General features: G+C 39.5%; 2 protein-coding genes across 3 annotated transcripts in view; both read left to right on the top strand.

Annotated features, from left to right (window-relative positions):
• Positions 1–2,303: 2,303 nt before the first annotated feature.
• Positions 2,304–5,973, top strand: otc (ornithine transcarbamylase). Its single transcript, XM_020609288.1, is given in 6 exon segments — positions 2,304–2,314; positions 4,718–4,887; positions 4,929–5,035; positions 5,216–5,270; positions 5,358–5,506; positions 5,803–5,973. Coding segments are annotated over 6 exon segments (663 nt in total).
• Positions 5,974–7,853: 1,880 nt separating this feature from the next.
• Positions 7,854–12,120, top strand: part of gpr161b (G protein-coupled receptor 161b) — a 9,400-nt gene continuing 5,133 nt past the window's right edge. Inside the window, exons 1-3 of one of the 2 annotated variants that reach the window (XM_020609328.1) lie at positions 7,854–7,996; positions 9,310–9,697; positions 10,922–11,643. In XM_020609328.1, coding sequence (XP_020464984.1) covers positions 9,354–9,697; positions 10,922–11,643 — 1,066 coding nt within the window. In that variant the 5' untranslated portion in view covers positions 7,854–7,996; positions 9,310–9,353. The other variant, XM_020609329.1, reaches the window with a different exon arrangement.

The following is a 12,120-nucleotide window of genomic DNA, read 5'->3' as shown; positions in this document are numbered from 1 at the left end:
AAATACACAGCGGGGAAGCAAGGAGCTGTCCTCAAGCATGACGTTTGGTTATAGCGTGCCTGAGGAGCCCACACATGAAGGCATTGCATTTGGAAAATATGGTTTTTTATAAATATTAAAGTCAGTTAGGCCCTGTGCACAGTATTATGACTCATGACTTCTTGTTCCCAAGATGTCACTCTCAGGGCCGTCTTAGTTTCAGCCTGAACAGGTATTGTTGTGTTTTTTTACACTGGAGTTGATTTACATTCAGTGTTTTACTTTGAGCTTTAATGGGTGCAGATTTAATCTTGTGCAAATCTTTTGTTGAAGTCTATGGACTTGTTGAATCTCCTGTTGCACCTTAGCTTTAACTTGATTCACAGCAATTTTACTCTGGATTTGTGCATGTTCTTGCACTATTTTCTACAGATGTTGAACTTTGGACAGATATGCTTCCTTTGGTTACCTTAGTTACATGAAATATTTTGTCTTTTTTTGTCCAAAGCTGCTGATTTTGTTGTCTCTGTTTTTGGCAGTCCTATCAATGCTTTCTTGAAAGAGTTTTCTTCTATATTCCCTAGATTTATGTTACTTTGTTTCAAATTTCTATTTTTCCTGATATTGTCATTCTCTTTAGTCAGTGTCCCACTGATAGATTGTAGAGTTTTTAGGCTCAGCTCTGATAGTTTTTTCTCATCATGTTTTGGTGATTTAAAATGGTAGAGCTCTTTCTGAGCTTGTTTGGCTTCATGAGTTTTGATTTTGTTAGACTGCTTGGTGATGTTCTCCTTTGTGACTTTGGGGTTTTTCTTTGTGCTCTTCAGTAGAGTCACTTCTTTCATTAGGGAGCTTGAGCCTTTCAGGAGCTATGTGGGTATGGCCTTGTGAGGATTTTGGTCTGTCTTCCAATTGGACTGGAGCCGTCCCACCTTTTGTAGTTCTTCTGAGAACTCAGCTCCTTTTCTTTTCCTGTAATAAACCACAGAGAAAATAAAGATTACTTAAAATTTCTTTTTAAACTATCAAACTAAAATGTTCTTACTGCAGCAGCTGATTATGTTTGTTTTGAGGTGGCTCTACTGGATACTTTATAACAGTTCATTGAATGGCAATGTAAAAACAATTTAATGATAAAGGAGTCACTCATGGTAATGAATGAATTATCAGCTGAATCAGCTCCCCCTGGCTCTATAAAGAGTTTGGGCTCATTGTATAGCTGTCCGGAACACAACTTTACTGCTTGGATTCACTTTTACCAGTGCTTGAAGTGGGGAGAAAAAAGTGCCGGTGCTCACTGGGGGGTGGGTAATATTCAGTGTATTTACAGCTTGTGCTGCCCATAATTGGCCAAATAACAAATAAGCATATAGGGTTATATAAAATTAACACAACAGAAAAATACTAGTAATAGCTATAATATTTAGGTATTTATTCATTATTGACAGCAGGTAAAGTCAAAAAGCTCAAGGAGTGGAAATGTAGGGATCTTTAAGGTATGTGATATCGTATTAGATGCTTTTACAGCGCATGAATGTTGCTTCCATTCAAAGTACACTGTTCAAAGCAAACAGTAACCTTAATTGCACAAGTAAACCTCAAAACATTTGTTGTTCGTACTGTGGGAGCTCAGGTCTCTTTTGGTGGAGCTAACCCCATCTGGCTCCCACACTGTAGCTGGCAGAAAACTCCTAAACTGTTTGTCATAATTTGACTGTAGCTTTTTGTCACTGCCAACCCTGCTCCTGTCATCTGCTGTCCAGGTGAGATCCTTTGCATCTCAAATGAGCTGGTAGGGAAGGCAGAAAAAATATATACATGCAATAGGTGGTGAGATATTTCAGTGTAAACAAAAGTGGTGGATCAACCAGCAGACTGACATTGCCATGCCACTAACATTATCAAGTGAAAAATGACTGTACTGACGTTCAACATGATCTCTCATCATTTCTTCCGGTTCTGTTCATTTCCTGTCATTTTCAATAAGTCACTAAAGGGACTTCCTACTCCAGTGGATCACAGGCTGTGGCACCAAGCATAAACATCTAACAAGAAGAGGCCTGAGTAACGAGTTCTGTCACATGCCCGCCTCCTGGTGGTCGGAGTGTGGTGTTACACACCCCAGTTTGCTGTAGGGCCCTTGGCACAGTGGGGACATTACAGTCCTGAACCTTACAGCACCGGCTGCTGCATTGACTGGCAAACAAAACAAATGATAAGTAAAATGATATATAGAATTATTTTAAAGGAAATGAAAACATCGTTTTTGGCCCATCCTGTGAAGGCAATAATTGTGTAATCAGTTAAGTTTTGTTTAAGGGCAGATGGTGGTATTGTATGTATGCTACAGTAGTGCTCACCTCAAAATGATGCACCTGCTGGAGGCTTGAATGTTTCTATGGATGTTTTGTCCCTGTCTCCCCTGCAATCCATTGTAACAGGGACATAAAATGGACCCCCAGAGTTCTGACCTTGATTTTGGTTTGATTAGATCTCAGTAGATTAATGGTGAAGGGAGTCAGCTCTGTAAAGAAAAGCATTTCACAGGACATCTTCAAAACAATCAGTCCAGGAGACAAGAGGAACAGAGGAACGTCTCCTGTTTTTTGTTGGTTGTTGTGCTCAGATTGATTTGAAATCCCTTCCAGTGTTCCCAGTGCTCTCCAGTGTTTCTAGACATCATTAAAACCATCTTTCCACTGCCTGAGTTCAATTAACTCAGAGTTGAAGTTAAGCTTGTGTGTGATGACTATGAAAAGCCATCATCAGTGGAGCTTTGATTCATCATGGCAAGAGGTAAGTTCACTTATTCATTTGTTTAGCAGACTTGAATTTCTTTAATAGATGGTAAAGGGCTGGAATCCTGCTGTTTGTTACATTAATTTAAATAGGCTATATTTATTCAGCTGTAAGCTGATGGGAACATGATGTGAATATGACTCACCCTACCAGCTATTCTTGTGAAACTGTATCACCTCAGGAAATGGTGACTTAAAGATAACTTTTGTATGCATGTGAGAGAAAGATAAAGGAAGAAGGCATGAGATTAAGGGGTATTTTGTCTCTTTTTTCGGTTTTGTTTTGCATTTCTTCGTGGTCATCTGTTGGTATCATCCCCGTACTTTACCCAATGAGAGATTGTATATGAGGAGTTGAGGGACTGATTGACAGAAAATTAAACTGTTTTGTTGAATAATTCATTTTGTAAGCAAGAAAGAAAGCCAAGAAAATCTCTCTCTAGTTTCAGCTTCTTATATGTCAATATTTGCTGGTTTTCTTAAACTTTCATGATACACTAACCAATAGCAAACTTATTTAAGTTTTGGACTGTTGATCATCACAAAAAAGCATTTTTGGATCACAGTTAATTAATTAATTAAGAAAATAACTGGCATATTAATTGATAATGAACATAATTAGTTGCTGCCCATTAATAGATGACAAGCTGAGGCTCAAACATTTAAACAGGGTAGAAACATATGCTTACGTCCTAACATACAGCTGGAAAATCATGAGAAACTACTAAGATCATATTTATATAGGCTGATTTGATTTAAAATAAACCTACAATTTTGTCCCCAGAATCTATTTTCAGAATTTGCTGAAGCCTCGAAACACCAGTAGTCCCACTGCTGAGATCTCCTCAGGGCTGTTTTATCCAACCAAACGTACTATCATATGACAAAACCACCAAGGCAAACATCACTGGCAAAGATACAAATCGTTTTTAATGAAAGAAGAATGACTGAAACAGCTAACTGACTCGAGTCAACAGAATGGTGAACAGCAGCCTGTTTGAGGCCAGAAAATGTGAACACTATCTCCTCAGCAGTCCACAACTTTTGATTATGAATCAGAAACTCTGCAGAGAGGGCACCTGAATCACGCTGAGTTTGAAAATTAATCCCTTGATCTAGACTGTGCAAAATCATGATTGGATCAAATAAAACCCATAAAATCACACTTGTTAATTAAGACTGTGTCCTGGTGTCTGGGCTCTCTGCCTCATGTGCAGCCTGTACATTTATTATAATTCATTATTATTGTGAAATGCAGAAGAATGTAAAGAAATGTGCAATACAGAGCCAGACCTTTATGCCATAAAAACATGTTGTTCTTAATGTATATTAGAATAAATATTTTCATAAAGATTAATATCTACATTTTTTACCTTTACCAGTAGTAGTTTCAAGAAAAAAGAGTTGTGATTAGAATGATGAGGGGCCTTTACCCCAGTAGAGCTTTATGTCTATTTAGGCTATTTAGTGAACAGCATTTTTGGTGCTGTAAAGTGGAATGACAACACACTAAAAAGCAAAACAAAACATTTTCTTTAAAGTGTGGCTTTAGGTCCTTCACGCTGAAAGGTAGCCATTAAATACATTTAAAACGTAACGTATGGGACGAAGAAAATACATTTGAACGTCTAGCTTGGTATTTAATAATAATGTTTTCATTTTCTCCAAGCTGTCTGCTGCATAAACGTTGCGTGTCTGAAACGCCATTGTACGGAGTTTTTAGTTGTTGAGAAACTTTAGTAGTGTTGTTTTGCGGATGAAATACACTAAAATTTCTATTTTAGTAGCCCACACATTATACAGTTTATAAGCAAAAGCCTTTGCAATCGCCTTTTAGATGGCGAACAACAAACAATATTAGGAAGGTACAAATGCACGTGTAATGTTATTCCCAGTATATGAACCACGTGGCCTTTCTAATATTTAAACTCCTGTCACAGGGTGCTCTCAAGACTGTGTGATATTGTCTTGGCACGAGTGTACAGCCATGCCAGACTGGAGGAGCTGGATAAGGAGGCCTCCATCCCCATCATTAATGGTTTCTCTGACCTCTACCATCCAATCCAGATTCTGGCTGACTTCCTCACCATACAAATATTGTAGCTCTTCAGTTTACTGCAGTTTTCAGACCAGTAAATCATAATGACCTAGTGTTTTCTAAATCACTGAGCTGGATTGGAGATGGGACCAATGTCCTCTACTCCTACATGATGACTGCAGCCAAACTGGGAGTTCACCTTAGGATTGCTACACCAAAGGTTTGCCTCTTTTTAAAATTATTTTTTTATGACACAGTCAGTTAAGTATGACCTCTCTTTAGTGCACATATCTTCTCATTTGCAGGTTCTTGTTTGTAAAACAAAAACCTATGGTTCTTTATTGTAAGATACTTCAATATTCCTAATCAGAAACTAAGCTAAGTGTCTCCTCATTCCCAGGGGTATGAGCCACAGAAGAATGTTGTTGAAGAGGCACAGAGACTGTCCGAACAGGTGAGATTGTCTTCAGATGTCATTATTATAAACAGACATGTGGTCAGTAAACTGGCTATGAATTTATAACATTGCATTTTGTCTCAACATGGGACCCAGCTTGTTCTGACCTCTGACCCGATGGAGGCCGCCCATGGTAGCAATGTTCTGGTCACTGACACCTGGGTTGGTATGGGACTGGAGCAGGAGAAGGAAAAGAGGCTCAACAATTTTAAAGGTTACCAGGTTACTATGCAGGTAAAGAAGGCCCTTATTTTAATTTCATCAATAAAGGCAGAATGCACAACGTTGACTTTTTATGCTCTAATTTTGGCTTAGAAAGCCACTCGGCAACTTGCCAATAGCTTTTTGAGAAATTAGCAGCTGTCTGTGGATCTTCCTAAATTGGACCCTTTTGACAGCTGCACACACACTGACAGTCAGATGATGGTGATTGTACATGGGACCTTTTCTCCTTGTATTATGCTGCATAGTCAGTCACCACACTGCGTTTAAGTTGGTCTTAACTCTCTTTTGGCCGTGGTCCCCTAAAGACAGGAAATGTGGCCAAACCAAACTGGATCTTCCTGCACTCTCTACCTCGTAAAAAGGAAGAGGTGGATGACCAGCTGTTCTATTCCTCACACTCACTTGTCTTCCCTGAGGCAGAGAATAGGAAGTGGACAATCATGGCGTGTAACCTGATGAAATGTGGTTTAAACTAGCATGAGTTTAATTTGATCCTGTCAGAATCTGTCTCATCTGTGTCTCAGCGTGGGACCCAGAGGCATCATTATTAGCTCAAATTAATTATGGTCACATTATTTAATTCACTTTCAGTTTTAGAGAATGGATTGCATTGTTTGTCTTGTCTCACTGTTCAGTCGGAGACTTGTTGTGGAAAGTTGTATCTGTTTACATCATCAACTATATAAAATATGGACATGACAGAAGTGAAGTTACCTGCCCCCTGGTGGCTGGTTGCAGTATGGGTCATAAATCTCCTCCATGTCAGTGGATGGGACATGAGCCAGCAAATCAGATAAATTTTTCCCAGAGGTGATTCCTGTGGTTTTTGGCAGATATGATCATGCTGATGTGTGTAAAAGTGGTCATTTTTCTTCATATAAAATGGGATGTATTCAGTCAATTTGACAGCTTTGATTGGCAGCCTGATACGTCATTCAACTACTCAGTCACAACTGTGCAGAATCTGGTTGCAAAATACCAAGATGGCAGCCCCCGTAGGTTATTTGTAATATTTTGGCTTCACTTTTGAGTGGGGGGGAAGTGGTGATGCGTTGTCCATATTTACACAGTCAATGATTTACATTTTGCATTTACTGTAATAATGTTTACAAATTAATTAATGAATTAGCAGACAAAATACACAATTTATAATGAAAATCAACACTAGTTTCAGCCTTGTATAAAAAGTAAACTCTACCTCAACCAACTACATACAGTAAGTAGTTTTAGTGGTAATACTTTGGTGACTGGGTCCAAAGAATTTGTCTGTGGAGGTTTATCTAAAGTGCTAAAAGTAGTCAGCTGAACTTGCTTGACTTTTCCCGAAGACATTTCACATCTCATCCAAGAAGCTTCTTCAGCTCTGACTGACTAGTGTTGACTCACAGGTACTGTATTTATCTTCTGTAGTCACTCTGTCCATTGTGTGGGGTTGCAATCCAGGTCTTTTTTTAAAAACAGTCATGGAAAGTAAATTTACTCAAGTACTGTACTTGGGTACAATGTTAAGGTATCTGTAGTGTACTTTACTTGAATATTTTAATACACTGGCTTCACTACATTTTACTCCACTACATATATGATAATTTTAGTTACTTCATTCTTTTCAGAATCGAATTAATAAAACAAAATACAGTATCATCATAAGACCACAAGGTACACAGCAGTACTTCAAATTAAGTATATAAGGTGGTTAAGATTAGCTCCACCTTTACCAGCTGCAACATTAAATGCGATTACACAATAATGCATCAATAATTATAATCCAATAATATGATATACATTATACACTCAAATATGCCATTCTGTATAATGAGTAATTTAATTTGTGTATTGTGACGCTAATAGACCTTTTGTACTTTTACTTAAACAATCTGATGATTACTTCCTACACTGGTCAGTCATAACTTTCAGGCAGACTGCGCCATCACATGGCCGGAGTCGGTAACTTCTGGTTTTCTCATTGGATGATAGAAGATGACGAGTTTGTGCGGGAAGCTTTGATCAACGTGGGTGGTCGAGCCGGATTAAAAACGATGCTCTGCTTGTAGGACCTCATTCATAAACACCGCCAGGCTGTTATTAAAGAGATACGCATGGGTACATTAACAGTTTGTGTAAACACGAGTAAAAACGCATTCACTGCATGGTGAAGTCGAAGATGAATAAGATGTACTTTAGGGTTTCTCAGCAGTGTAGTTAAGATTAAAATCACACATTACATGCAGAGAAGTGTGTGCGACGGTGCCGACATGAAGCAGCTCTCTTCCAATAAACTGGTCTGCCATGTTTAGCCAGTCACTTAACTAAATCACTGAGTTAGCATGTGCTTACTTTGCAGATGAGATTATTTCTGATTCGGCCCAAACGTTACCAAACTTTACAATGTCGAGGGTTCTTGGGAGATTTTCCAGGCTTTCCTCTCGCCTATTGTGTGTGAAAACAGACCAGTAAGATGGACGTTTTATCGCTACGAACCACGGCGCTGAGCCACAGCAGGTAAAGAGGGATAGTTAGCCGTGTTTCGAGGGGACAATGGGAGAAAGTTCTGGCTAACCGTTGCTAACTAACGGCAGTTGTTAGCTGACGTTAACGTTACTGCTAGCGAGCTGGATGTTGGTGGGAATTTCAGAGCTAAATGTTTGTCAGTATTGAGCTGTAAGAAAACTACAGTATCTTCATTCTGTAAAGAGGTAGTTAACCACATGGCGAGTCAGGGCAAATAGGCAGTGGTGTACGAAGTACTCAGACTATTTAGTAAAAGTAAGACCACCGTGTAAAAATACGTTGTTGGCTACAATGAGTGCAAGTCCTGCATTAAAATGTTGCTTAGGTAAAAGTACAGAAGTATTAGCGTTAAAATATGCTTGATGTATCAAAAGTATTCATTTGCTGAATGGCTCACTTGTACATTCGTTACTTTTACATTTTTGGAAGGTTATTTAATATTAGGATTTGTTATATTTTATTACTGGTGGTAAGATTGAGATGTCATCGTGATTAGTAGTTTAATTAATGCAAATGTGTCACTATATAAACTAATAATACGTGTTGTCATTTACCTGCAAAGTAACAAGTTTTACTTCTGTGCAATATGAAAATCTAATAGCGGACTCTTGAAAGTTTGAAAAGTTTTTGGCTAATCCATCACTGGGTACATTAAGTCACAGTTTATGAAAGCTTCATTATTGTTACATGGTTGTTCAGTGAGGACCAGTGAGATAATGTGAAGTTCATGATAGAATAATCGTTCAAATATCAAGCAAAAATGCTGAACAGTCTACACTGAAGCTTCTTAAATGTTGGAGTTTGCAGGAAATTGTGATGGTCATTCACTTTTTTTCTGAGATATTATAGAATAAATCACTGAATTAATCAGTTATAAAAGTGAGTTGCAAACTGAACTGCATTAACACACAACAGTGATATAACAGACAGTAATACACAATTAAATGTGCCAAAGAATGGGAGAGCGTTCATATGGAAGCTCAGTACACAAGTTAAATGATTTTGAGAGCAATTTTTATTTTTATATTCACTTATCATTGTGTTTTAAAAGCCTGTGAATTGAGTTTCCTGTTGAACAGGGGTGAATGAAAACCAACTGCTGATTGTAGCAGCTGGAAAAAACACTTCAGAATCTCTACCGCTGTGCATCTTGAATTAAGAAATGGTCAGCAGAATTATTACATTTAGCACATGGCTTGTAGTTAAGGAACGAAATATGCAAACACACTGGTGTATTGTTTTTACAGGAGATGTTAGCAATGCTTTCTTTGTAATATCCCTTCATTAATTTTTCTTCTCCACAGTCCCCTACCATTCCTTCACCAGTCCGGTGGTCCAGTCACACACCATGAACACCAGTAGGAACTGCACCACAGTGGGGAATGCTGAGGGTCATGCTGCCCTTGAGTCAATCTCTATTATGACCATCACACTGCTCGCCTGCTTGGGGAACCTCCTGATTGTGGTCACCCTCTATCGCAGGCCTTATCTGCTCACACCCAGCAACAAGTTTGTGTTCAGCCTGACCCTGTCCAACTTGCTGCTGTCCATGCTGGTGCTGCCGTTTGTGGCTGTGAGCTCGGCAAAGAGAGAATGGGTGTTTGGGGTGGTGTGGTGCAACTTCACTGCCCTGCTCTACCTGCTCATCAGCTCTGCCAGCATGCTCACCCTTGGAGCTATTGCCATTGACAGGTTAGTGCTGGATAATGATTATATATGTGACAAGCATTAGACAACAGAGCAGCGTCAGTCTACTGCCATAAATACACTATTCCGTCGCAAAGCTGAGGCTATTTCCATTCATTTCCATTTTTAGAAATAAGAAACTGATGGGCAAATTAACAGCTATGTAGATGATGAGCATACTAAATCCTGTTTCAGATATTTTGTCACAGATGTTTTTAAGAAACAGGGCTTCAGTCAAACTTCATTACTTTTTAGGTACCGAGCAAGAACCAGGTATTGAACAATACTAAAAGTTGGCATTTGTTGTTTAAACAACAAAGGCTTGTTTACTTATTCATTGTTAGATATTTAGTTTGTGGGGAAAAATTGATAATTTTAAAGGTATTTTATCTTAGTTCTTGTATGGCTTCTGAAGAAATGATATACAATCTATTTAGGAAGCCAACCTTTTTTTAATTAAAAAGGAGGAAACGTATTATTATTTTACTCAGAGATATTAAAATATAAAAATGTATCTTTTGTTATCCGCTGCACTGCTGCTGCCATATTGGCACTGGTATCAAAAAATGTAAAATTATACCCAGTCCTGTTAAGAAGCCATGCGCCATAAAAGAATGTAGTTTATTAAGACTAGTTACAACAAAAAGTATTGTCAACAGTTTAATGAATGATTAACCTAATTGTTTATTTATCATGTAAAACAGACCCACCAAACATTCCCTTGTTGCAGTATTTGATAGTTTTCTTATCATTGTATAATTAATATTTTTGGGTCAGCAAAGCAAACAATCTGAAGGCCTTGGCACCCTGAGATAATGCAGACAGCATTTTGTTGTTTTTAAAAAATGTCACAGACCAAAGGATTAAACCATTATTTAGAAGCTTAATCAATAACTTATTCAATAATAAAAATACAACTAAGTTGCAGCCCCAGTTAAAACTAATACCTAGTGTAAGTTTTTCAGAAGCATACTGTTCCCTCTGTTCTCGCTGATGTCCTAATTACCCTCGGCACCTTTGGGAATTTTAGATTACAGTGTTCTCCTGCCGAGCCAGTCTCTTTCTGCTCTGTTTGCAGCTTTTTGGAAAACACATTACAGCTTGGTCTCTATATCACTCACTCAAATCTGAGCAGCCTCTGTGTTACCTGGACCAGACAGCTCCCATGAGAAAGGTGTAAAGTTTCCCTACTCACTGGTTTCCTCACTACTTCTCTCTCTGTCCCAACAGGTACTACGCAGTGCTCTACCCCATGATCTACCCCATGAAGATCACAGGGAACCGGGCGGTTGTTGTTATTGTCTACGTGTGGTTGCACTCCTTGGTGGGCTGTCTGCCTCCCCTGTTCGGCTGGTCATCCTTCGAGTTTGACTGCTTCAAGTGGTCTTGTGTTGCGTCTTGGCACAGAGAGCTGAGCTACACGGCCTTCTGGGTCACCTGGTGCATCCTTCCCCCCTTCTTCATCATGCTAGCCTGTTACGGGGTCATTTTCCGTGTTGCCCGCATGAAAGCTCGTAAGGTCCACTGTGGGACGGTTGTCGTGGCTCAGGATGACCCCGCTGGAGCTCAAAGTAGCGGACGTAAAAACTCGAGCACCTCAACTTCCTCAAATGGAAGCCGGCGGAGCCTTGTGTACGCAGGAAGCCAGTGCAAGGCCTTCGTCACAATCTTAGTGGTGATAGGCACCTTCCTCATGACCTGGGGGCCATATGTTGGTGTGGTGTGTACCGAGGCTCTGTGGGGGCAGGGGAGTGTTCCTCAGGGGCTGGAGACTCTGGTAGCGTGGCTGTCTTTCTGCAGCGCTGTGTGCCACCCACTCATCTACGGCCTGTGGAACAAAACTGTGAGGAAGGAGCTGCTGGGGATGTGCTTTGGTGATCGCTACTACAGAGAGTCATTTGCCACACGGCAAAGAACGACCCGACTCTTCAGTATCGCCAACAGAATCACAGGTGAGAGATGGCAGTAGTTCTGTTCTTCATGCAGATAGTTTCAGGGGAATGTTGACATCATTCTGTATACTTCTTTATGTTGAGTTGGGCAGATACTGTGCTCTTTTATTAATTTTACCACACTATACATTTTTATTTGCCTTTCTGCATGGCCAGAGCCTGGAGTTGCTCAAACTGCAAAACAGCACATGTAAATGTCTGACATGCCAGAAATCGATTTAATCTAATTTTCTGAGAGTCAAATTATTGATTGTTCAGAGGATTCATATCAAATCAAAACAAATTTTATTTGTATAGCGCCAAATCACAACAAAAGTCATCTCAGGACACTTTACAAAGTAAGGTCTAGACCTTACTGTTATCAATATTATTACATAGGGAAAACCCAACAAACCCCCCTTGAGCAAGCACTTGGCGACAGTGGGGAGGAAAAACTCCCTTTAACGGAAGAAACCTCCGACAGACCCCGGCTCTTGG

Source organism: Monopterus albus, unplaced genomic scaffold, assembly GCF_001952655.1.
Source record: "Monopterus albus unplaced genomic scaffold, M_albus_1.0 scaffold99.1, whole genome shotgun sequence".
Taxonomy (NCBI): domain Eukaryota; kingdom Metazoa; phylum Chordata; class Actinopteri; order Synbranchiformes; family Synbranchidae; genus Monopterus; species Monopterus albus.
The sequence above is the reverse complement of the archived record's forward strand: the minus strand, read 5'-3'. Positions and strand labels throughout refer to the sequence as shown.